The 27,688-nt window shown below is 41.1% G+C and overlaps 1 protein-coding gene across 2 annotated transcripts in view; it reads right to left on the bottom strand.

Annotated features, from left to right (window-relative positions):
- The window catches only part of chtopa (chromatin target of PRMT1a), a 70,587-nt gene that overhangs the window by 15,978 nt on the left and 26,921 nt on the right, over positions 1-27,688 (bottom strand). Inside the window, exons 4-5 of one of the 2 annotated variants that reach the window (XM_012856563.3) lie at positions 7,579-7,750; positions 7,344-7,490 (exon numbers count right to left, since the gene is read on the bottom strand). The exons of the other annotated variant lie outside the window; for it this stretch is intronic. Coding sequence (XP_012712017.1) covers positions 7,344-7,490; positions 7,579-7,750 — 319 coding nt within the window. The remainder of the gene's footprint in view (positions 1-7,343; positions 7,491-7,578; positions 7,751-27,688) is intronic. 2 annotated transcript variants of the gene reach the window in all.

Genomic DNA, 27,688 nt, shown 5'->3' with positions numbered 1-27,688 from the left:
CACTCCTGGAGAAGCGTAGAGCCGCAGGGAGAGTCGTCTGCATTGTCCATGGCTTTGCAGCAATCCCTCATACTGAGCAAGCATGAAGCGACAGTGGGAAGAAAAACTCCCCATTAACGGGAAGGAAAACCTCCAGCAGAACCAGGCTCAGTATGAACGGTCATCTGCCTCGACAGACTGGGGGTTAGAGAAGACAGAGCAGAGACACAACAAGTCTGAAGAACTGTCTTCCCTGGATGATGTCACAGCTAACAGAACGCCAGACCAGGTGTACCTATTATTACCTACTATTGCAATTCTTTACTATCTGGAAGTCAACAAAATTCAAAGCCTTCTGCTGATCCAAAACATTCTCCTTCTTGCATCTTAATAATCAAGCTCCGTCATACACCAGAGATCTGATAGCTCCATTATGTTCCTAGCACAGTACTTCGCGCTCAGACTGCATGTCTACTGGTGGTTTGTGGTGTCTCTTAAAGTAGAATGGGGTGCAGATATTTCAGTTATCCTATCCTATGGAACCAACTCTAAGTGTATGTTCTTTTTGTGTCTCTGCTTTGTCTTCTCAGACTCTCAGTCGTGGCAGACGGCCGTTCCCAGTGAGCATGACTTTCCTGGAGGTTTCTTCCTGTTAAAGGCATACTATGCAACATTTTTCAGTTAATTAATGTGTTCCATACCATTTTGGATGATTAAATGAGTCATTTCAGGTCGAACAAAGGTTTTCTCGGCCGCCCTAGGGGTCTGTGGGGGAAATACCGCACTTGCAATTGCAAGAGCTCACGGCCCACACACACAGAAGTCTCGCTTTACGGGGAGAACTGTGTTTTTGCCCTGCCATTCACTATATGCACGCGCGAAAGCAACAACAAAGAACCGCGTGTTAACGTCAAATAAACATGCAAGCATATCGAGTTTTTTTTTATTATTATTATTATTATTATTATTATTTTTTTATTTATTTTTTATTTTTTTTTTTTATGTTGGCGAGACGCTACCGCGGCGGCCGCGGCGAGGCGGCGGCTGCGGCTTGGCGAGGCGGTGGCGGTAGCGTCTCGCCAACATAAAAAAAAAAAAAAAAATAATAATAATAATAATAATAAAACTGCCGAGGCGGCGCTGCGGGAAGCTTGATGTTCATACCTTCACTGTGTTAGTCATTGTTTGTACTGCCGTTTTTTTCCACTTTTCGTTGCGTTCGCCTGTCTGCTAAGCTTAAAACAACCGCGCCTGGCTTGATGGAGAAACAAGAACAGCTGAGCATCTTTACGACAGTGCACTTTTACTTTCGCCCTCTGGGGGGAGCCTCGCTGGAAAATCAACCCCGGTTGCATAGTATACCTTTAAAAGGGAGTTTTCCTCTCCACTGTTGCTACATGATACCTCTGTATAAGGGATTGCTGCAAAGCCAATGACAATGCAGACTGTGGCTACACGCCTTTTCAGGAGGAGGGATTGCTGCAAGTCAATGACTTGATCCTTTTGTCCAGAATCTGCGCGGTAAGCAGTACAACCAAGAGGGTAGCCTAAGCTAGTTGTCACTCCTTTTCTTTCAGTTCAGAGTCAGTTGCATTCGCACACAGGTAAATTTACACTCCTGCCAGGAGAAAAAGCGCTCAGAGTCGCAACATAATGTTTACCCGGCTTGTGCGTTTTGTGTGGACTAAATTTTTGAGGATGGCTACACTAAAAACCTCTACTGGCCGTGAAGACGTCGGTGGAGTCTGTTCTGATGGATGAACATGGGGCGTTCATTAAAGAGAAATGCTTTAATGACCAAGAATTATCTCCAAAAGAATTAGTATCGCATGTGTCAGGAGAGCGGGATACAACAGGATAAATGCGTCCTTTGTCATTTTTTTTTCTGTTGTTACAGCAGAAAAAGGACACATTTGTTTATTTCGCGTGGTACTCAGATTATTTCAACATACCCAGAACGTTTGTCTAATTTAAATATGAGAATGATCACATGTGTTTAAACTCCATTATTTTAAACATTAAAGCTCAACATAACACGTTCTCAACAAGTAAACAGCTCTATGGTCATTTCCAGATGTCCTACAAAAATATAATTAGCTTTGATTGACAAATCACCAAAAGTCTCTCTGTTGGAAACAAAAAAACACCTTATAAGACCGTCTGATTTCCTGACGCAAGTGCCGGTAGAGCTTGCTCCAGCTGTTGCTGTGCTGTTTGCGGTAGCTACTGCGGATGTGACTGCGTTGGTTACAGAAAAGTAACTTGACATTGTTAGCTGTTGTCTGCCCCTTACAGCTGATCTGTCGCTGTCTGCAGTGGTGTAGTGGTCACTGGAGACGTGCGTATACTCTCAATGTTTTCCCTTTTAGACGCAGCTCAGAAAAATGCCGTTTTAGAAACAATCACATGTAACACTGCTCCATTTAGTTTACCCAAAAATCCATCAGTAGCGTTAACTCATTTTAGCCTAAATTATTTAGATTAAAATATTTCCTTGAGCTACTACGTGAGGTGTGAAAATACTGTTGTCTCTTTTTTAAATATTTTTTCCAGCTTCTAGCAGGTAATGTAAAATTTTCTTTGGTTTATATTGAAGGAATTCCTACACTACACCAGAATCAACATTTCATTACTTTACTGAAGGTTTTTCAATATTGGCCTAGATGTTAAGACACATGGAAAGTCCTGAATTGAATAAGAAAGAGAATCTATAGAAAGAGATAAAGGTAATGACGAGGAGACCATCAAAACTCAAATCACTTTGTCTTTGCAAATCATTAATTGTCAAATATACCAGTTGAAACACCCAAAGAAGTGTTGATCCTGTTGATTTACACACCCTGACAATGAATGTTTGGCCCCAATTTATGAACCTCGATTTTAAAATGGACGGTGATTTTAAACTTGACAGTCAAAAAAGGACCTCAGTTCGGTCATTTTTATCATTTAAGGAACAAAGCAAAGGTAAAACCTATTCTCTTAAGGCAAAAATATGGAAACCCTACTCTAAGCCTTCATTTCATCATGGCTGGAATAGTGTAATTCTCTTTTATCTCTGAATCGGTCAGTCCTCAGATGTCTGCAGCTGGTTCAAATGCTGCTGCACACCTTTTAATGGAAAAACATAAAAGACAGCACATTACCCCATCCTGGCCTCTCTTCACTGGATACCTGTTTATCTTAGAGTTCACTTTAAAGAACTTCTGTTTGTTTTTAAGGTTTTAAACAGCTTTCCTTGCTTAAATGAGCTACACCTTCACCTTTACAACCCTGCTTGCTTATTCACGTCTGCTGACCAACTGCTTACGGTCATTCACAGTTCTGCCCAGAAGCTTAGAGGGAACAGGGCCTTCTCTATTGGGTCCCCCTAGGTTATAGAACAACTTACCTTTGTACATTTGACAGGCCCCTCTGCTGTCCAGTTTTAAAACCTGTCTTAAAACCTATATTTACTCATTGACCTTCAACCTTACTGAGATTTTATCTTTCTCAGCTTTTCTTGGCACTTGTATTTCTGCCGTGCCGGCTGGTTCTATTATGTTTGATATCAAGTTTATTATTATTATTATTATTATTATTATTGTTGTTGTTGTTTTAAACTGTTGAGTATTTACCCAAGTCATTTTATTAGATGTTATTTTGTTTTACCTCGTGTTAAAGTGCCATTTAAATAATGATGACAATGATGATGATTATGATCACAAGAAACTTTTGCATCACCTCCCAGAAGCTGGAAAGAAAAGAGACCAAAACATTTTTCACATCTCACTTAGTAACTCAAGGAATTATTTTAAACTAAATATTTTAGGCTAAAATATTAAACTGTTTATTAGTTGTTGTTTTTTCTTCAATCCCACCGTTATGTTTAGTAATTTCTGCCAAAAGCTGCAGCATTTTGATTTTATCCATCTGAATGCAGTATTTGCAAGCCTTACTCTGATTGGATGGAAAGAAACTTCTCTGTGATTGGCTGGTGAGGCGAACAGTTTTTGAAGTCACGAGCGCACAGACAGAGTCGAGCGAGTGCACAGCTGGTATTGAGCGTGGAAGGATCGGGTCAAGCGTGTGAGTAGACACGGAAACGAGCGCGAGGATAGTGGGTTGAGAAGAGTTTATCAGAGTTGAGCGCGCGCCAAACGGGTTTTGAGCGCGCGTGTGATGTTTAAACGCTGGATACCTGTCTCACTGCGCACACGGCACAAATATTGCTCCAGAACAAGGACCGCGGCCCTACCTACTTTTGATGATCAAACATGTAAAATAATATATATAAATAAAATTAAATTATTCAATAGCTATTTTTTCTAATGCACAGTAGTCTATGGCAGCAGCATAATTCTCCAATGAGAAAGCGATAAATCATCCCATCTAAAAATGTATAGGGTAGTTCACTGCTATTGTTTTCATCCGGGTTTTTCGCGCATGCGCGACTGGTAGGCAAAAGGCGAACACAATGGCGGACGCAAACAGAGAAACTGCTCCAGACAGCCGCAGAAGCGGCTGCTGCTGCTGTAGCAGCCGCTTCTGCGGCCCGTGTAGCGATCGCCACCTCCCCTCCGCCGCTATTTAAGTAGAACAATGACTAGAGCAGAATTAAGTTGTATTTACCGGAGATGAAGTGTAGACTGCAAATTCTGTCGTAGCATGATGGCTCCCCCAGTCCATTGGGAGTGTCTGCCTGCGCTCTTTTCATTGAAAATATCCATGTCTTTCTTCGTCCTTCCTCCTTCGGTAAACCACAGAAACGTACATCCAACGATTTGGAATGCCTCTCTGTGCAACCGGGAGCACAACAAGTCGTAGGCATTGTTTAGATTCCAAAAATAAACTAACTAAAAGTACGCTCTAAATCACCCGTCTTTTCATGTAGTAGACGAGAACAGTACTGTTTGTGCCTACACGCCGGACCTGGACCGGACGTAGCGCTGACGTCACGCGTGAACTACCCTATTGGCTGATTGTGTCATGTGATGTAAACAAAATGACCGCTACTTCGTTTGCTTCGTTAGCTTAGCTAGCTTTAAGGCTGTGTCCACTGCAAGTGCTGAGAGGTGTTTCTCGTCCCTCCGTCGTATCAAGACCTATCTGAGATCAACAATGACCCAGAAAAGACTAAATAGCTTGATGTGCGCCCACACACACAGGGATCGTTTGACCACAGTGGATGCTTTGACGATTGGACTTCATCCATCATAATGGCAGACGGAGACACTTTTTCGGGAATATTTAGAGCAGGGGTGAGTTTGACCTTTCTTTTTAAAGTATTTTTATTCTGTAAATATTGTGTTAGCTGTAATATAATGATTGTAAGTGGAAATAAATCCGGGGCGTGTGTGCTGGAACGTCAGAAAAAAAGTTAAATAAATGGGTAGTTCACTTTCATCCGGGTTTTTCGCGCATGCGCGCCGGACTGATGGGCCTGACCAATTTGAAATGCGTTCCGCGGTCCATGCTCCAGAAGTTGGTATAAAGAAAGCTGACTGAAAAATAAGTGGGAATGCGCCATATACCCGCGTATACCCTGGACTACACCACTGCCTGTCCGACTTAATGTGAGATCGCAAAGCATTGACACCCATTGTGCAAAGCTTAATTTTTTTTTTTTTTTTTTAAAACACGGCAAAATCCTTCGTCATCTTTACCGTCGACAGGGTGCAGCCATGTCCCGAATTCTTCGTTTTCCACCCACTTTTGTTGAAATTTGCATTTTCCCCATTCTCTAGCTCTTTCTCTGCCTCGAGCTTCTGTTCCGAATATTGTAAAAACATACGGCTTTACGATCAACCGGAAGCAGTTAAGCGTGTTTGGTTCCGCACAAACACGCAGAATCAGTTATATCTGATATATCTGACGAAACTGTTTTTATGAACATATTTTTCAAGAAAAAAAATAAGGCATTTTAAATGCCACTGATAATCACATTTAATGACTTTTAATGCCAATTAAGGCCTTAATTTAAAAAAATATATTTGACTTTTAATGCTTTTTAATGACCCGCGGAAACCCTGAATATGATGCCTGCTTTATGTATTCCGCAATGTCAATGGAAAGCTAAGTGGAAGAAAACTCTTTGCAACAGTCCAAAAAAGCAGCACTATATAGATGTTAATTCCCCCCAAGACAACATTTCTAAGGGAAACGGTGCATGTAAACCCATTTCATGAAGCTCTCTGCACCCTGTTTTTCAGCTACTCTGAAGGCCACATGAAGTTTGGAGGTTTGTAGTGATTGACTGCAGAAAGTTGGCGACCTCTTCGCACTATGCGCTTCAGCATACACTGACGCTACTCCGACATTTATGTGGCCTACCACTTTGCGGCTGAGTTGCTGTCATTGCCAAACACTTCCATTTTCCTATGATACAGCTGACAGTTGACTGTTGACAGTTGACATTTGACTGTGGAATATTTAGGAGCAAGGAAATTTCTTCAAGGCTGGACTATGAAATTTCAGATTTGTTGCACAGGTGGCATTCTATCATTCTATCACAGTACCATCCTGAAAATCACTGAGCTCCTGAAAGCGACCCATAATTTCACAAACGCTTATAAAAACATGCATAGGTCATTGATTTTATACACCTGTGGCCATGGAAGTGATTGGAATATTTGATTTCAATAATTTGGATAGGTGAGCAAATACTTTTGGGAATGTAGTGTAAGTACAGGTTCGGCTCTACAGCTTAACTTTAAATGTAGTTTTTTTCATATTAATTAATCTTTTGTGTAAGTCTGGTGTGTTCAGTCTACTTATCTGTTACACCCATATTTTCCCACTATGGGACAATAAAGGTATTTCCATTCTGCTTTTAAATGTAAAATAAACATAAAAATCCAGAACACAATATGCAACTAAAGCATAATGCAATTTTTGTTTGTGACTATTTTCAAAACAAAGGCAGCTGCACTGTATTGATGCTAGGTCAACTAGAAAGAGCTAAACTTATAACATATTGATGTTAGAACTTTTTTAGCAGCAGATGCATCCTCACTGTTCAAAAAAGGAATTGAATTACTTGCTTATTTGCATTTTCTCATTTAATTCTATTACTCATAAAATAAGCTTAAGTGAAAAATCTGCAGAATGTGCCAATTTCTTTATTCAATTACTTTATCTTCAAAATAATTAAAAATTAATTAACTAATTAAAACTTATAAATGTTTAAACAAATGTTTTACATAACCATTTTTAGTGACTTTGTGTGTTGTCATAATACCAGCCACTAAGAAACATGTAAATGGAAAAAACAACAACAAAAATAAAAAAAATAAACTCTTTTCTCTATGGCTTGCAATTCTCAACATGATGGGATGGCAACTACAGCGAACAAAAATAAACATTAAAAAAAGAAAGTTAGCTCTTGCCCCTGGGTGCTCCTCCTCGACCACCTCCTCTTAACATCACTCCTCCTCGTCCAGCAACTCCTCCACGGTAACGGCCTCCTCTACGCATCGGCAGACGGTTAGCCATGCCTCGGCCTCGCATGGGGCCACCTGTAGGCATTCGCTTTCCTGAATTATAAAAGTCATATCTTAGTGCATATCTGATTAAAAAAATGTATTGTGTAACTTAATCAGTTGCAGCTGTGTGGACACACACCCCTCAGGGACAAAGCCCCTCGAATGATTCCTCCTCTGACTCCTCTAAAGGCTCCTCTTGTCATTCCCCGGATGCCGCCTCTGCTCCCAGCAGGTCCACCACGCGTTATAACCCCAACGGGCCGGCCCAGTCTGGCTTGGATGCTACCCTTACCAAGTCGTTGCTTTAGGCTCTGACATGAGATGAGCAGATGCATTTGTGACAATTAACAGCAAAATCAGCAATACTGGGAAAAAGTCAAACTAGAAGCATTAATATTAATATTGTACCATATAAACTTTAATTTATATTTAAACAACACCAACTTTACATAAATATTGAAAAATAAATTTGAATAACTGTCTTTTTTCTGGTCAGAAACTGCTACTTAAAATTAATTTGGGACAATAAGAACCAGTATGTAACTCAACCATACTTAAACAGCTAAGAGCATAGTGCTTCCTCTATTTTTTGGGAAGACAATTTAGAATTTTTTCCAGAGGAAGGATAATGGCAGCCTTGCATTTACCTCAAAGGGCAGTTAGCAAGCCTGGGACACCCCTGGGGCCACCCCATGTGAAATGCTGGCTTCAAACCCATTGGTTAGAGTTACAATTTTGGAAGACGGGTAACATTCCTATGAACTCAAAGCTGCAGGAAGGGCACAGATATGATGTTCAACAATTTTTAAGCTTGTGTTTAATATGTTAGAGTTAAATTAGATGTGGGCTCTTTATATAAAATTATTCCATATGAGAAAGTAAAATGAAATGCAATAACCTGTGCAATAACCCATCCATCTTCATAGCAATATCCTTATGTGTCTAAAGGCCCCCTCATACTCAAGCGCAATTTACTCCACAGAGGCCCGCTCATACTCGAGGCGGACTGTACATGGACTCCGCGAATGCAGGTACGTGCAGAGCTCAATTTTTACGACCACATACGCCGTGTCACATTATAAACTGCTCGGCGGCAAAAAGCCTTCACATAAAACTGTCTTATATGTGCCACAAGCTCGATACACTGTGCTGCTTCTAGCATGCAGTCGCAAGAAGGTGTGGCAACACACTCCCTCTTTGTTCGCACTGACAGGTGTGCGGTGGGAGGCTGCTGGAAAAGAAATGGCTCTAGGTGTTCAGCTAGCTAATCAAATATTTTACTACTCAATCCGCTGCTTTGTTCCATTGGCCGAAAGTGTGGGAATTGTAGGAATTTGCCACAAGAAATGTAGGCAATAGTACGCTCCACTATGAAGGATAAAACGTACGTGGAGAGTCAGTGCAGCTCACAGTATGCGCACAGTAGGCCTGAGTATGTGAGAGCCTTTACTCAATGGAGACTCATCTTTCCTTACTGCTCCTGAATTCAATTCAATTGTAATTATTTATATAGCGGCAATTCATAACATGTCATCTCAAAGCACTTTACAAAGTCAAATTCAATCAAATCATACAGATTGGTCAAAAAGTTAAGGGAACCCAGCAGATTGCATAGAGTCTTGACAAGCAGCATTCACTCCTCATGAAAGAGCGTAGAGCCACAGTGGACAGTCGTCTGCATTGTCAGTGTTTTTGCAGCAATCCCTCATACTGAGCATGTATGAGGCAACAATGAAGAGGAAAACTCCCCTTTACCAGGGAGGAAAACCTTCAGCAGCACCAGGCTCAGTGTGATTGGTCATGTGCCTCGACCAACTGGGGGTTAGAGAAGACAGAGCAGAGACGTAAAAACAGAGTAGCACACATTTATCCAGGAATCCTTTCTTTGTTATATGGTAATATCGTATGATCTGTCCCCCCTGCATGATGTCACAGCTAACGGAACACCAGACCAGGTGTACTTACTATGAAGAGGAAAAAAAAAAAAAAAAGACAACAAAAAGTTAAAAGTTCAAATAACAACAAACAATGCAAATTGGAGAACAGTAAGAGAACTCAGCAGAGTGAGAAAAATAGAGCCTGATGTACTCCAACAGCATAAGCCTATAGCAGGATAACTAAAAACATAGCTTAGGAAAACCTAAGTCACTAACAATAGAATTTGTCAAAAAGGAAAGTTTTAAGTCTAGTCTTAAAAGTAGATGGGGTGTCTGCCTCATGGACCCAAACTGAAAGATGGTTCCAAAGGAGAGGAGTCTGCCTCCCATTCTATTTTTAGCAACTCTAGGAACCACCAGTAGACCTGCAGTCTGAGAGTGAAGTGCTCTGTTAGGAACATATGGGGTAATCAGAGCTCTGATATATGATGGAGCTTGATTATTAAGGGCTTCATATGTTGTAAGGAGAATTTTAAATGATATTCTTGATTTAAGAGGAACCCAATGAAGGGAAACTAAAATAGGATAAATATGATCTCTCATGTTAAGTTTCATCAGAACTTTTGATGCAGCATTTTGTATGAGCTGAAAGCTTCAGACTGCATTTTGTGGACTTCGTGATAGTACAGAATTACAATAGTCCCGCCTTGAACTAACAAATGCATGGACTAGCTTTGCAGCATCTCTCCTGGACAGAATATTTGAAATTTTGGCAATATTCTGGAGGTGACATGAGAGCGAGGATTTTCGGTAGGTTTTTCTTTTTTTTTAAACATAGTATTTGCGGGGACATTTGTTTACTCGACCAGAGGGGCAGAGTGATATGACACACTTCGAAAGAATGCTCACTGTTGCGAAGCCCACTTATTTTATGCAACTTTGGTCTTCAATTTCAGATTTCAATTTTATTTATATAGCGTCAATTCATGAAACATGTCATCTCGGGGCACTTTACAAAGTCAAAATCAGTCAGATTATACAGATTGGTCAAAAATTTCCTATATAAGGGAACCAGTTGATTGCTTCAAAGTCCCGACAAGCAGCATTCACTTCTTTTTTAAAGTCGCTTGTAAATTTCATGAGTTGCAGATTGCAGTTTTTTGGGCTTGTTTCTGAAAGTGAAGTCGAGTGTTTGGGCTCTAAAATAAGTGATGCTGAAATATCCCTCGTCTCATAACGCACTGGAGCTCATCCTGACAGGAGCAGAGTAAAGGCAGAAAGAACCGCTATGCCCGTATTTTCTGCAGTTTACGGTTGCAATAACTGATAACTGCTGAAAGTAGATTTGGGAAATCACCATTTTGAGCAGAGGTTGAGAAGAGTTTTTAGATGAGATGAGTTTTACTCCCTGATAACATTGCAGAACCCAAACCATAAACTGTACTTCAATGCTTATTTGTTGTCTTTTCATGTCTCTAAAATGTAAAATTAGTATTACTTTAAATTGAAATGCTTAATACCATGTCTATCTTTGTTTAAGAGGCAAAAAACTATATTTCGGCATGAAAACGGGTATTTATTTACAAGGGGACAGATAGGGCATTGGGACTTGCTCAACAGCCGATCCCGCAACCTGACGTCACAAACTGGGAGGTGGCAGTACTGTTCTTGACCACAGGGTTTGCCACAGCGCTATCTTGGCGAGGCAGCTGCCTCGCCAAACTCACGCTACCGCCTCGGCAACATTCCAAAAAAATAAAAAATGTGACGTTAACACGCGGTTTGTTGTTGTTGCTTTCGCGCGTACGTGAATGGCAGGGAAAAAACACATGGATACCCCCCGCTCCGCGAGTCGGTCCGCGGAAAACGTGTCGTACACCTCCCCCCCCAAACTTACCGCCTCGCCTGAGCAAATTCCTGCGGGAAACACTGGACCAACATAGATGCCTCCACTAAAGGACATTCAAATGGAAATTAACTTATCATTTATTGAAAAGTATGTAATAATTTTATATTTAAAGTACTTTCAGCAGTTTGAATTCTGAAAAGTGACGTTACCTTCTCTGTAACCAGGCCAGACTGACTCAATAGGGCCAGCAGCTCTTCTTATAAATTCTAAGCCCCGCCCTACAATTAGATCTGCAAACAATTGAGCATTCATTTTATTACATAACACAAAAAAACACTTATCCAAGAAAACAACATATTTATATCCTGGTTCTATTCCAAAGCTACTTTCTTTAGTTAAAAAAATACAATTAACCTTCCATTTATGAAAAAAAAAAAAAAAAAAAAACAGGAAAAAGAAACCGGAAGTATTACGCCCACTTTCCCTCGAACGCCACAGTCGGACAAAACATCACTACCTGGGTGAGTGCAAACGTGTGTATGTGTTTAAGTGTAAATGTATGAGTTCCGATTCATGAGCGTTGCCAAGTGTGCACCCTTAGTCGCGCCACATCTTACAAGGGAAAAAAGTGAGTAGGTAAAGCGATCCGACTGCAATTATACACAGAGAGGGACACGTAGTTGAATGAGTGTGTGCGCACGTGAATTACTTTGTGTGTGTGCGTGTGTGCGAGTGCGTGCGTGCGTGCGTGTCAGCGGGATGAACCGTGCTGCACCGTCACATGCTTATTTGTTGTCTTTTTATGTCTCTAATTAGACATAAAAAGATGTGAACCGTGCTGCACCGTCACATGCTTATTTGTTGTCTTTTTATGTCTCTAATTAGACATAAAAAGATGTAAAATTAGTAATACTTTAAATTTAAATGCTTAATACCATGACTATCTTTGTTTAAGAGGTTAAAAAATATATTTCGGCATGAAAACGGGTATTTATTTACAAGGGGACAGATAGGGCATTGGGACTTGCTCTACAGCCGATACCGCACAGTGACGTCACAAACTTGGAGGTGGCAGTACAGTCATGGCCAAAAATATTTAGAATGACACAAATATTATATTTTCACATGATCTGCTGCCCTCTGGTTTTCATGTGCGTATGTCAGATGTTGTCATCACATACGTACAGAAATACAATTGCAATCACATTATGAGTAACAAAAGCTTTTAATGACAGAATGAGTTAATGCAGCAAGTCAATATTTGCAGTGTTGACCCCTCTTCTTCAGGGCCTCTGCAATTCTCCCTGGCATGCTCTCAATCAACTTCTGGACCAAATCCTGACTGATAGCAGTCCATTCTTGAACAATCAATGCTTGCATTTTGTCAGAATTCCTAGGTTTGAATTTTTCCACCCGTCTCTTGATGATTGACCACAAGTTTTCAATGGGATTAAAATCAGGGGAGATTCAAGGCCATGGACCCAAAATCTCTATGTTTTGCTCCCTGAGCCAGATAGATATCACCTTTCCTTTATGGCAAGGTGCTCCATCATGCTGGAAAAGCCCATCACCAAACTGCTCTTGGATGGTTGGGAGAAGTTGCTCTCGGAGGACATTCTGGTACCATTCTTTATTCATGGCTGTATTTTTAGATAAGACTGTGAGAGAGCCAACTTCCTTGGCTGAGAAGCAACCCCACACATGAATGGTTTCAGGATGCTTTACAGTTGGCATGAGACAAGACTGGTGGTAGCGCTCACCTCGTCTTCTCCAAACAAGCTGTTTTCCAGATGTCCCAAACAATCGGAAAGGGGATTCATCAGAGAAAATGACTTTACCACAGTCCTCAGCAGTCCACTCCCTGTACCTTTTGCAGAATATCAGTCTGTCCCTGATGTTTTTCCTGGAGAGAAGTAGCTTCTTTGCTGCCCTCCTTGAGACCAGGCCTTGCTCCAAGAGTCTCCGCCTCACAGTGCGTGCAGATGCACTCACACCTGCCTGCTGCTATTCCTGAGCAAGCTCTGCACTGCTGGTAGCCCGATCCCGCAGCTGAAACACTTTTATGAGACGGTCCGGGCTGCTCCTTCAGTGACAGACTTATACACCCTGTCTGTAAAAAGGAGCGCTACTGCAAGTCATTCATCCCAGCTGCCATCAGACTTTACAATGCTGCACTATAACTGCAATAACTTGTGCAATAACTAATGTGCAATTACCATTTAATAACTAATGTGCAATTACTATTTAATACCCAGTGCAATAACCTGTGCAATAACCCCGCTAAATAAGAGACTACAGCTACCTCACTGTTCTTTACCTGGTACCACTTTAATGCACAACGCCAAATCCATATGTATACAAGTCACTTAAATTTACATAAGTCATCTTAAATCTCTGCTTTCTTTTTTCTCATATATATAGACACACTGTATATACCTCATGCACCCTTCTTTTGATTATTGAGCCAATGTGACAAGTGAATTTCTCCACTGTGAGATTAATAAAGTATATCTTATCTTATGTATACAAGAGAACTTAGAACGACACAGAGATGGTGTGACATCATACCATAGTCTATTAAAAAGATACCTTTAGTTCGTAACAAAAGTATTTTTTCGTTCTTTTTGAAATAATTATATTTTTCGTATTGTTCCTTTAAATATCAGGTTTTCATTATATGTAAACAAATGTAATGTCATCGCGCCATGGCAAAATTCAGATTGAATTTTGAACAACATGCGACATGGGGGAGGAATCAAAATGGATTGTGAGCAAGGAATTTCACACCCACGCAGGGACAGCCCCTCGCAACAGGGATTCCCTGCTATGAGCCTAGACAGCTTTTCAGACTCTTCACACTTCTTCCTGTAACTCTCAAGGAGAGAAACTCGTCCTCTGTGGAGCGGAGTACCCGACTGAGTTCAGAGATTCACAGACTAGATCGAAGCTAAGTTGCAGTCTGTCTTCTGCGCAACCAGCTGCAAAGTAAAGAATGCCTAAAAAGCTTTGTTTATTTTTGTTAGCTGTTGCAGGAAAGCAGACACGAGACGGCGGATTGGTTGCCTTCCCTCACACAGCTGAGAGCTCAGAGACTGTATGCAGGACATCGGACCGTCCTGCCCGGCTCTGACCACGTTTCAGCTAGCCACAGAGCCACATGCTAGCCCGCTGCTGAAATAACCAACGTTTTCCTGGACCACTGCTCTCTTCCTTGGAAGGCCAAAGTGAACCGAACTCACACGAGGCACCAACAGGTTTGGCAGAGAAGCAAACAGGGAAAGTTAAATGGTTGTCTGGAAAGTTTGTTTGATGTGTCCACATCATGTTTTCAACACTTGGAGCTGACCAACATAGTTCCTGTTAGCATATTGATACAATGCCATTGTAGATATAATTTGAGTGTGTTTTTATGGTTATAACAAACGTTATCTCCACAAGAGTTTTATACACTGTTGGGATATTAATGTTTGCATTATCTGGCCCACTCATTATGGCTTAAATAGAGCCGAAGCTTATTAAAGTTAGCGCCAAAAGTCCGCTAGCCAAAATGCTATTAGCTTCTGGTAACTTCTGATTTCCGGATATTGTTCGTTTCAAACATAAGGTTTATCTCGTTTTGCTCCACCATCGTTCGATAGGGCCACAAACATTATTATTAACGCATTAACATGGAATATTAATGTCGATTTAAAGGCGTTTTGTGTAACCAATTTTAGCACCCTATCACCACAGCAACCCCTAGCCTCCCAGAGGTATAATCGCATTAGTAAAATCAAGCGTTCCTAAAGTTTACAGATTCTTGCTGAGAAAATCTTTCTTTAAAATGTTATTTTGTCAAAGAATGTTTTGTTTATCTCAGGATTTGCATTGTGAATGGGTTGAAACACATGCCAAATGTGGTTCTTTAAGCTAATTTAATTAAATTTTTTTGTTGTCACTCATTCTATATGTGTGCAGAGTTTACTGTTAAAAGATCGCCAGTGCTCAAATTATCCCTTTCAACTATTGTCCTGATATCAGTTCTACAGTACATGACTGTACGTAGAGCTGATATCCACCTGACAATACCTAACAGACAGAGTTATTTATTAAACATTAAATGACTTTTAAACAGTGTATAATTGCGCAACAAAAATATAATTGTTATTAACTGAAATGGGAGCTTTAAAAAAATAATAAATCAGTCCGAGTAATTAATCTATATAACGCCTAAGCCCCATTTCCACTGGCTAGGTTTGGCCTTTTCTGCTCAGGTCAACCCACTTTTTTTTTTTTTTTCCCTCCCCAGGAACAGCCTGGGTTTCTCTGGCCCTGCTCAGGAGCAGGATCAAACTGAGTGGACTCAAGCTGGAACATACTGCTTTTCAGTGACCCTGTTCTGTCTCTTTTCGAGATGGGTCATGTTTTTTCTCTCCTCTCCAGCTCTTCACCCGCCATCCCCCCTCTCCTGCTTCTGCTGCTATGTATTGTCTTTCTGAGCACTTTCTTCATATCACCGAACTCTGAAAACCATGGATCTGGTAAGCTGGTCTCACAATGCTATTGATGAAATTTTTTCGACGTGTAGGCAGCGATAGGGGGACCCGTCTAGTCCCGATTTGACTCATCTTGTGGGATACACCCTATATTCTTGGATGGAAAATGGTGTCTTCGACGTTGTCAGTCCTGGATGTGGAGACGTATACATGTTTGGATTCATGATACTTGGATTTCTACTTATTGGTTTTGGTTAATTTTTTATGTATCAGCAAATACAGCGAATGTCTGTAGCCATTTGGCCTTGATCAGTCCACCGGCTGCATATGACGTGATCACTAAGGCGATGAACGAACAGACCTGGATGTTGTAGGAGCAGAGCCGAACAGCTGGATGTGCTGGTACGCAGACTGGCTTCGGTTGTTGAACTCAAGGGGAGATGGGTAAAATCTGGAAGTGAAACGCGGAAAAGCCCAACTAATTTGGAATATTGGATTTCGCCATTTGGAGCCAGTAAAGACTTAAAGCTGACGGGAAAGTTAGTGCAGCTTGTCCCAATAACAAATAAAGTATTTGGATTATGCCTTCCCTATCTCTACTCCTGGTTTGTTATGGCGTAGTGCTCAGAACTATCCCCTGCTCCCCCCTCCCCCGCAGACATCTGCGGATGCTGTCTGAACTGTTGGCCGGCTGATGACATCAAGGACAATGGCCTCTGGAGAGTGTTCATGGAAATATAAACATTTCACCCAAACAGATACACATAACTGATGCTCACAACAACATATGAACTTACACGCAACTGGTCTCCAATGTTTATCTTTCTGCTTTTATGCGTCTCGTCTTGTTTGTGCTTATCATGCTGAGGTTTTTGATATCTCAAAAATATGTGTTTTTTCCTCCCCCTATTGTGGCTACTATCTTTCCACAGAGTAATGGTAGCGCCCTGTGGGCACCGTGTAAGCGGCGTCCTTGGCAGCATGATCTCAGTAAATCGTCTCCCCCTGAAATGTTTGTGATGTATATGATGGCGGTTGTACTGAAACAGTAATTTCCCTCTGGGATTATTAAAGTATTTCTGATTCTGATTGGCCAAGGGTGATAAGAAATAATAGAAGTGGGTTTTTTTCTGAGAAAATCCAGGAAAAACTAAAGAGCGACGACATCAATATTAAGGACCACAATGAACGAAATAGGTCAAACTGAAATATATACTATTTACAAATCATGTACTATTTACAAAAATTACACTTCAAGTTTTCTATACACAGACACGCCTTATCTTTTCCACAAATTTACCAAGGGTTTCCCTCATTTTGCATACAGCAAGAGTTCTGATGAAAATCAACAAGAGGGATCATATTTCTCCAATTTTAGCTTCCCTTCATTGGCTTCCTGTTAAATCAAGAATAGAATTTAAAATTCTTCTTCGAACGTATAAAGCCCTTAATAATCAAACTCCATCATATATCAGAGCTCTGATTACCCCGTATGTTCCTAACAGAGCACTTCGCTCTCAGACTGCAGGTCTGCTGGTGGTTCCTAGAGTCTCTAAAAGTAGAATGGGAGACAGATCCTTTAGCTATCAGGCTCCTCTCCTGTGGAACCAACTCCCAGTTTTGGTCCGTGAGGCAGACACCCTGTCTACTTTTAAGACTAGGCTTAAAACTTTTCTTTTTGACAAAAATTATAACTAGTGGCTCATGTTACTCTCAGCTACCTTTATAGTTTTACTGCTATAGGCTTAGGCTACTGGAGTATATCAGGATCTAATTTTCTCACTATTGAGTTCTACTGTTCTTCAATTATGCATTATGTGTTGTCATTTCTGCTTTAACTTTCTGTTCTCTCTCTTTTCTCTTCATAGTAGGTACACCTGGTCTGGCGTTCTGTTAACTGTGACATCATCCAGAGAAGACGGCTCACCCGCTACTACCATCTAATGTAGAACAGATTACTAGATCAATGTGTGCTTCTGTGCTTTTTTGTCTCTCTTGTTGTGTCTCTGTTCTGTCTTCTGTAACCCCAGTCGGTCGAGGCAGATGACCGTTCATACTGAGCCCGGTTCTGCCGGAGGTTTTTCCTTCCCGTAAATGGGTGGTTTTTCTTCCCACTGTCGCTTCATGCTTGCTCAGTATGAGGGATTGCAGCAAAGCCATGTACAATGCAGATGACTCTTCCTGTGGCTCTACGCTTCCCCAGGAGTGAATGCTGCTTGTCGGGACTTTGATGCAATCAACTGGTTTCCTTATATAGGACATTTTTGACCAATCTGTATAATCTGACCCAATCTGTATAATATGATTGAACTTGACTTTGTAAAGTGCCTTGAGATGACATGTTTCATGATTTGGCGCTATATAAATAAAATTGAATTGAATTGAATTGTATTTTTCAGACTATAAGGCACATGTAAAATCCTTACTTTTTCTTAAAAATTGATAGTGCTCCTTATCATCCGGTGTGCCTTATGTATGATTACCATACTTCGTTGTGCTTAGTGCAAGGGTTAAAGCAAAAATAATCAATTTGGCAGACATTTTTTTTCCTAGTCAGCCCATATATTCCCGGGGAAGTGGACGTCATGCCACATTACGTACCACACCAAATCTTAACCAAATCGGGCAGTTTTAAAATTTCCATTGACAATTCTTGTATCTCTCCCACCTTTCAGCTTCAGAGCCTTGGTGTTGTCCTGGACAGCCCTCTCCATCCTATCCTTCACTTTCCACACTCATAACACCACATGGTTAACTTTCATCTTTGCAGCATCAAGCAAGTTCTTCCTTCACACTTTTGGCAAACTGTTTCATAGTCCACTCACCTCTCGACTTTACAATATCAACTCCTTTCCCTCCCTGTCCCCCAAAAAATCCTTCATAAACTGCAACTGGTACAAAAGGCAGCAGCTTGCATCATTACATCATCTACTTCACACCTGTAAATTAACTCCACTGGCTCTTTGCCACATTCAATATAAATCCATACTATGAACATGCAAGGCCAACCACAACTTGTTATTTTGTAAATTTCTTACTTTCATATCTATCCAAGTAAATGCAAGTTCAAATTATTTGCCATTTGTCTTTATTATTTTATTTAGTACCATGTTTTTCCATAGGGTGAGCTTAAGGGGCTTCTAAATAAATTTTTATACAACAATAAAAGGGGAAACCACACTAGTGAAATACTGAACAAAAAAAAAAAACAGAAGTGATTTAAAACTAACTAAAACTGGGACTTTGTGGTTACACACATGGTAGGCCATGGGTAGAGGTGCCTCGGTTCTGTAGCTGTTTTACATACGGTGACAATCTCAAATGACCAACTATGGGACAAAAGGATAGGACATTGCGGGACACATAACCAACACTATGATAACGTCATACCTTTTAATTTAACATGGATCGCACATTACAATCATCAGGTATGGCTTGAAGTAACACCTGCGCGGTTGGTAAACTTTAAATCAGAAAAAAGTTATTTAACCTTTGTGTAAAGTTTAATATTGTTGAAGGTAATCTTGGCTGCTGTAGCTGTCTGTCTAGCAGGTGTTTTTGGTTTGTAGGAAAAATGGATAACTATTTGAGAGGTTGATTTGGTCAGCTGATGACATCAGTTTAGCAACACCCAACTTAGCACTGAGTAAATTACTTTATTGCTAATTACTCCTCACTGACAGTGTTTCTGTTTGAAATATCAACCAACATCAGATAATAATTTAAGACGACATTTTCAAAACACGACAGGACGTCTTTAGTAACATTTCGCCCCCAAACAGGAACATCGGATTTTGGCCAAATTTTCAATACTTTTCACCAGAGCACATCTAAGCCTGGTGCTGAAGCTTGCTCGTGGTACCCGCTAGTGGCGACCTGCGTAACGGCAGAGGAATAATGAGGAGGCACGTAAGCGGCAATACAGGCCATAGCGGCGATGTGCTGCGAGGGCCACATGTCGCCGCTTGCGGCTTTATTTTAGTATGCTTAAATTCAAAGGATAAGTTTCAGCCAATTCTGATGTGGAATTTCAAAATAATAGTCAATCAAAATCTCTACATTTAGTCACTCTGAACCAAGTTGGACAGGAACTTTGGTCAAAATTACTTAATATATACAGATTTCAAGTGGCTCTTATTTTGAAATCCCACATCAGAATTGGCTGAAACTTGTTGAGTGACATCAGGAGGTTTTCTATTGTCATGCTGATTTAATAGTATTCACATAAAACGTCCAATTCTGTAGCAACATTTACAACAACACAGGTCAAATTGAGTCAATGTGGAGATTTTCAAATGCCTTTATTTTTAAATCCCAAATCACGTAGATTGACTTCTGGAGATCATCATCTGTCATCTGTAAGTGAAAGTAGTCACATGTAAAAAAATAAGTTGTTTGAGCAGTTTTGAGGCTAAAGAGCGTGACCATAGTATATATTTCCATTTTCACCAGCAAACCAGAATAGAAAAAAATGACACATAAAGCATAAAAAATATAACTGATGTAAATGTGTAAAAACTAGGGCTGGGCAACGATTAAAATATTTAATCGCGATTAAACGCCCTGATTAATCGCGATTAATCACATTGTATTTACAAATTCCAAGAATGAATTCAAAAGTAGTGTAAAGAGCACTTTTATTTTAATGTTCTGCTGCCATATGAACAAAAGTGTTGTAACATTTGTAGCACTTATCAGTAACACATATTTAGTGTAAAGCTCAACCTAAACATGTAAAACAAAAAATAGCAATAATAATAAATTAAAGCTTATTGCCACTGACAGGGAATTCTCTTTATGGGGAAAAAATCTACCAAAAACAGGCAATTTCTGAGGTAACAGCAGGGAGCAGCATTACCATTTTATGTTCAATACCAAAGTTTAACTTGGCAGTGGTTACAACTAACTTGTTTCTGTCATATTCGATGCTGGAAGAACTTTAAACTGAAATGCTTGCTAACTCGATATGCTTGCGTTTATTTGACGTTGACACGCGGTTTTTTGTTGTTGCTTTCTCGCGTGCATATAGTGAATGGCAGGGAAAAACAGGCAAAAACACATGGATACTTTGAAACGAGAAGCGACTTCACCGACGGCGTCTAAGCAGACCCCCGCTCCGCTCCGCACAAAACTTGTTCCGGCCACCAACTCACCGCCTCGTCTAAGCAGGGAAACACCGCCTTCCGCATGTCGGCTTTGTTTTATTCCGGCCAGCACCTTTCTTACTCTGAATCCGAGGTTTGGCTGACAGCGAGGTTATTGGCGCATTATCGCCACCTACTGTTCTGATTCGAACCCCTACACCGCAGCAACAGACCTTCACAAAATAAAAGCATGTGAGCAACATGCGTTAACGCGCGTTAAAGAAAATATCGCCGTTAATAGTCTAATGAGTTAACGCGAAATTAACGCGTTAACTTGCCCAGCCCTAGTAAAAACACCGCGAAAATGTTGCTTTTATTTTGAAAAGTAGTCTCAGCCGTCACTGCTGTAATCCTTGGTGTTTATGTGACCAACAAAAACAAGTGAGGGTTCACTTGACCGCAGTCTCAAACTGATGTGTACACCGTGTAAACATGACATGTCTACGATTACAGCGTACGAGTGACCCTCATTAAAATAATGTATGCACTGCTGCAGCATATCTGGGTCTTCCGTCTGTTTTGTGGAGTTTAAAAACTCCAAGGACCGACCACACGAAAAACAAAAACATGTTAATCTGCTCATATGTGTACTGAAAAACGGGCAAAACGCAACTCGATTGGCGTCCATCTTGGTCCATCATGAAGGCTCCAGTTATCACTTCCGGTGTAAACTTCGAAGACAGTCCCTCCCTTTCCGTTTGATTTTGTCATTTGTAAATGAGTTTTCTTTTTTTTTTTTAGTTTTTTTTTTGGGCTCTAGTGGCTCGCTTTTTATTACAGTAGGCTGACAGGAAGGGGGGTGGAAGAGGGGGAGAGACATGCGGCAAAGGACCGCGGGTCGGATTCGAATCCGGGTCGACCGCGTCGAGGACTAAGGCCTCCGTATATGGGTCACACTACCTGCTGCGCCACAAGCGCGCCCGTAAATGTGTTTTCTGAAATGTAAATTTGTTTCAAGATTTGTAAGAATGTTTCGTGTGTTGTAAATTTGTTTTCTGAAATGTAAATTTGTTTCAATATTTGTAAAAGTGTTTCAGATTTTGTATTTTTGTTTTGCACATCCCGGCCACCGTATTCTAAGTCATTATCCTCGTCATCATCAACTTTATTTATAAAGCACTTTAACACCAGCCACAGCTGAAACAAAGTGCTTAACATTAAAAGACAATTAAGGATAAAATGATAAAATTAAGCACCCAATAATAAATCAGGAAACTCACTCAACGTCTCTAACCCTTCTTTTATTTCTGTTTAGCTGCCATAAATAAATGGTAAATAAATGGACTGAACTTATATAGCACACCAACTATTCTTCATATCAACTGTTTCTTCTCTCTTTGTTTCCTGCATTTCCACAGGTCATGTTGAGTACTGCCCCCTTGTGTTTTTGGAGAAACCACCTAAGTCCACGGCAAGTATAAACGTTGACAGCTTTTCTATGGGCTTGGGCGACAACTGTACAGACCCGCAAGACAACCCAATGTGCGAGTATAACTCAGCCTTTGTTCTCCCAGGGTTTCCTCAAGTATTTTTTTTGTAACCGTGATTGTGGTTAAAGGAAAAAAAGAGAGAGGGGGGTTGTCATGTTATTGAAATGCAACATATGTTAAGATTACTCTATGAAATAATGAATGAATGAATTTTTATTAATTGCCTGAATCCACACTATGTCCATCTAATTTTACCAAAAACATCAGAGGCAGACAACTTGAATTAAGTAGTAAGAAGTAATTAAAGCTGTGCATGAATCAAATTCAGGGGATTATTTGAATTATTTTTATTGTAACAGTTCCAGAGAAAAAATAAGAGGCTAGATTAAAAATTATATTTAGATAACATAATGACATCAAGCAATTTCTGGATAAAATAACACTTCCTAAATTATCATAGTCAAACAATGACCCTGGATTCACCGCTGGCAACAGTTGAAATTCAGGATGCTATCAAAAGCATGCCCAATAAAAAGGCTCCTGGTCCAGATGGATTTCCAGCTGAATTTTATAAAGAATTCTGCAATATTCTGGCACCAAAATTCCACAGAATGTTGCAGGAAACTATGGAAAATGGCAGATTCCTAGCTAATATGAATTCTGCTACCATCTTGCTTAAGCCAGGCAAAGATCCTACGTTTCCTACCAGCTATCGTCCCATATCCCTAATTAACGTGGATATTAAAATAATCTGTGAAGCGCTTGCAAAACGATTAAAGTCATTCCTCTCATAATATACCCTGATCAAACTGGTTTTATTAAAGCAGGGTTTATACAGGAATGAGTAACCCCAATTTAATGCTTTTTAATGCTCTTTTAATGCTCCAGGGTTCTTGCACCATTTAAAAAGTAAAATTTAATGCTTTTAAGACCTTTTTCAGACCTCAACAAATATAATTTAAGTCCCAAAAATTTTATAATTTCTTTGGAATAGGCTACTCAATTTATTTCCTCCTACAATGGAAATCAAAACTTAAAAGTTTTCCATTTGGTATCAATTGTGTGCAATGTGTAAACTCGGTAAGTAAAAAAAGTAAAAATACTTTTCTTTGAGACCTTTTTATTTTATTTTATTTTGGTCCTTTGTGATGTAGAACAGAGCCAACGTAACATAAGTTAGATTACACTAAACACCACAATGCCTTGTATGAAGGAACCATATAGAATACTGAAAATAAGCTCACTCACTAATGTCCTCAAAACAGCCTTTCACAAGCCAAAATGTTGACAAATAATCTACATAACTGTTAGAAAACACAAATGTTATTACATGACTTTTAATGAGAGAAACCCTTTGTTTCATAACATCTCAAATTCTCCTCAAGACATGTGGCGCAGCTCTGCTGCTCTCTTCTCAATTTCATGGTCTAGGTCCACCAACTCCCTTCTCTTTTCCTTGCATCTTTTTCTCATGGAATTGGATTTAGTGAGAAGTTCTGCCATCTTGGTCCCTGCTCTATTCTCAGCCTTCTCTGCAAGGCCATCTGCATCCTATTCTAGAGTTTCACACACAGTTGAGATTGTTCTTTTCTTGCGTAGCTCTTCAAGCTCATCTTCAACCCCTTTCCTCTTGTTCATCTGTTTTGTCTTTTCCTTTTTCTTCCTCTCATCTTCCAAGAAGATCCTGTACTGGTTGCGTGCAGATGCACACTCATTTACCAGCTCTTTAGTTAGAGGCACTTTGACCACTCCACCACACATCCTCACAGAGTCGCAGATTAGTCTCTGTGAGACTATAGTGTCTTTGTTCATATTGCACATCTCCACCTCCTTGTTTATGGAGAACCCATGCTCCACAGTACTTTGTCCATGGGACAGAAGCAGCAACTTTTCCACAAAGCTCCAAAGTTCTGCATATCCATTCATGGCCTTATGCAGGAAGTTGTCAACTCGCAATTTTCCATCCAATGCACTGAAGGCCATGAATTCCTCTCCTCTGGCCTCACTGAAGACGAACTTGTGAAATTGTTGGGCAATCTTATCACCTGCATTTAGATAAAGACAAGCATAACTGTAATATTTTCTAATTAAAATTATACTTTGTTGTAACAAGAGATTTATTTTCACTATACTCTGGAAAATGCATCTCATATTTTCAACTATATTTCAATTATTATGTCTAAGAACATATATTAGGCCTACATACATTTATTATAACTCATACTAGGCTGTATTTCCAATAAAATAAAAACAAAAAATGAATTGCAAAATAATAGGCTAGTATGATACCTAAAATAAGATTCCTTTTGATAAACACTAGTCTAATTGTTCACATTTCTGATATGCCTACAGATGTTACCCGCTGTGACTCCTGACAGCTTCTTATCCTGCACAAATTTCTTGATGAGGGCCTTAATTTTTTTGCAGGCACATGTCAGGTTCTTTGTGCATCTTTTGGGGGTCCAGCCACATCATATTTCGGACAGAGGGGTACTTCAGGGGACACTTCAATAAAATGTTCGGACACATTTTTGACAGGGCACTCAGGCTGTCTCGCATGAACAGTAACAACTCACGCTCACTTCCACCACTCTGACTGCCTGACATTCCCTGACAAAAGCACAAAAGTCACATCACCTGAAACATCAAATAAACTCTCCCTATGTGTAACTTACACTACACAACATTTGACAGATCCAATTAATAGGTCAACTGCTTGATGTCAAAACAATTAAACTGATCTCTTTAATTTCTCAACATAAATACTTCACTAGTCAAATGACTTTGCAGCTCAAATAGCACAATGATAAAGTATTTTAAGATAATTACCACCTTGAGGGCAGCTGTGGCTCCCATGTCAATGTCCACTTGCTTTGGACTGACCCAAAGCTTTTGGTCCGTCACATCAAGCTTGACCAGCTTTACTGGGGAAACATCAACCTGGACGTCTCGCTTTATGAAGCGTCTGAGAAGGCTCTGAAAATAGAATAGCACAAGCATAATAATTATAAACAAAATTGGAAAAAGTATTACAGTATTTACAATACTTTCTACAAACATCACCATGCTGAAAACTCAGTACTTTATTTTATTGTTCATATCCTCTGTAAATGACGGGTGCTTGAATGATTAAACCATCAATATACTTTTAGCAGTCATTAGACCTACCCTGATTAGATCCTCCAAATCTCTGCCGAGGAAAGGACTCATCGGGGCATCTGCCTGGTACTTGGTGAGAAATGGCTAAAAACTTCTTGAGACGCTCATGAAGAAGTGTAACTTTGCCAAGATGAAGTGATCCATCCGGGCTTCTGCGATGGTGTCATATGACGATGACCTTGGATTGGGGAGCTTCCTGGCTTTGACCTGATCCACATAGGTGACAATATATGGCCAAATTTCAATGGCTCGCTCCACTGCTGGAAGGTTTTCCAGCCATCGATGTCCGCAAAATGGCAGAGGAAAAGGTATCACACTTTGTCACTAACACAAAGTCCTCTCTCCTTGCAGGTGCACAATGAAACAGGTAGTGCAGGGCTTTCAAGACTTTCTCAACTTGGCACACTGCGAAGCCGTTCTTGAACGAGTTGTGCATCGTGTGAAGGCCACAACTCCCAATTATTTGTAGTTGGGTTCCACCACACTGCTCTCTGTGTTCCTCTTGTAAGAGTTCAACAAACTTCCAGTTTACAGCAGGCCCATCCATTGATAGTGAGAGCATGTTGTTCAGATTCAGCTCCTTTGTACCTTCCGGCACATTTGTTAGAAAAAAAGAAAAAGATCAATTCAATGTGCTGAGTAATCCACATTATAATATAATAATGGTTGTGCTTATATAGCAGAGAGAAAGAGAGAGAGAGAGAGAGAGAGAGAGAGAGAGAGAGATCAAAAACATCCTTCAAAACCCTGACACAAACACACAAATATACACCTAAACAATAAAATGCAAACATACACAAAAACAGGCTATAATTAACGTTAATCATTATATAATTGGTATATGTTCAGTGAGTTCAATTCAGATTTGTTTTATTACAAATGAAAAGACATTAGTTATGATACAAGATGCCTTCGTACATTAAAAATGTGAGCTTTTACATTAAAAAACTTTATGCAGATTGTAACAGTGGTACTGGTTAATGTGCTCTTTTCAACTCAGTATATGGTCACAGTGGTCTTTCTATAGGCCCGTTTACACTACACTTTTTTAACTGAGCCGAGACCAGTCCGCGCTCGGTAACCAAGATAACTCTTGTGTGTAAATGGTCAGCAGACTGAACTGGACCGCACTAGACATAACCGGACCGCGCTAACTGCAGACCAGTTCCTGAGTAGGTCTCAGACTGTTTTTTTTTAATCCCGGTTATCTGATAACGAAGAGCGCATGTGCAGACCGCATTATCCCCTTTCAGTCAGCTGACTGTCCGCGTTTTTTCCGGCGTGTCTGGCTGCACGTCCTGATTCACACTCCATTCAGACAAATTTCAGACATTCATAATAATACTAGCTTCCTTACCATGCCACACGATTTCCAGAGATGATTCTGCTTAGCAGTGTGATGAACCTCAGTGTCTGTCGTTTCCTGCGTCTGTAAATCCTTATTAAGCCTGGCGTACACTGTACGAGTTTTTGCCCTATTCGGGCCGATTCTTCAGTCGTGCGGGCATTTTTTGAATCGGGCCGAATTTCAGCTTGATTGTAGAGGGGGGGAGGAGGGGGGACTGGCTTCTCACGACTACCTCCCGATCAGGAATTGGACGGTCGGTGAAAATCAAATATGTTTGAAATTCAGTCGGCTGTCGTGAGGTTTTTGTGAGCGCATCCTGCTGTTCAAGCAGAGCTACGAGGGGGCGCCCTCCCCTCCTCTCCGTCCCCGCCAGCTGAGGGAGGGGAGCGGGCGTCCCTGAAGCGACCTCCGCCCGGCCCGCTCGCGGGGGCGTTGGGGAGGGCGGCAACGCGCTGGCCGCCTGTTTCGGCACTCCTCCGCCTGTTTCGGCACTCCTCCGCGGTCCACCGCCTGTTTCGGCACTCCTCGCCGGTCCGCCGCCTGTTTCGGCACTCCTCGCCGGTCCGCCGCCTGTTTCGGCACTCCTCGCCGGTCCGCCGCCTGTTTCGGCACTCCTCCGCGGTCCGCGCTGGCCGCCTGTTTTGGCACTCCTCCGCGGTCTCCGCGCTGGCCGCCTGTTTCGGCACTCCTCCGCTCGCGGGGGGGGGGGGGAATTGGGGTGCGGGCCGGGCGACCTGCCGTGCCCCCGGTGCGTCTCGTCCCTCCTCTCTCCCCTCCGTTCCCCCGACGCCCGGTGCCTCCTGCGGGCCTCGCCAGAGCTGGGCTCGAACCCCTGCTCTGGGTCCCTGTCACCCACCGTCGCTCGCCTGCCTCTGCCACCACAGCGAGCGGTCCCAGAGGGGACACGACGTACAGTGTGAGCAGTCCGGTCTCGTCCAAGCGTCGCGCCGCACAGATCGTGAGCGGT

The sequence above is a fragment of the Fundulus heteroclitus genome, chromosome 13 (assembly GCF_011125445.2).
Source record: "Fundulus heteroclitus isolate FHET01 chromosome 13, MU-UCD_Fhet_4.1, whole genome shotgun sequence".
NCBI classification, from domain to species: Eukaryota; Metazoa; Chordata; class Actinopteri; order Cyprinodontiformes; family Fundulidae; genus Fundulus; species Fundulus heteroclitus.
This window is presented reverse-complemented; position numbering and strand designations above follow the sequence as displayed.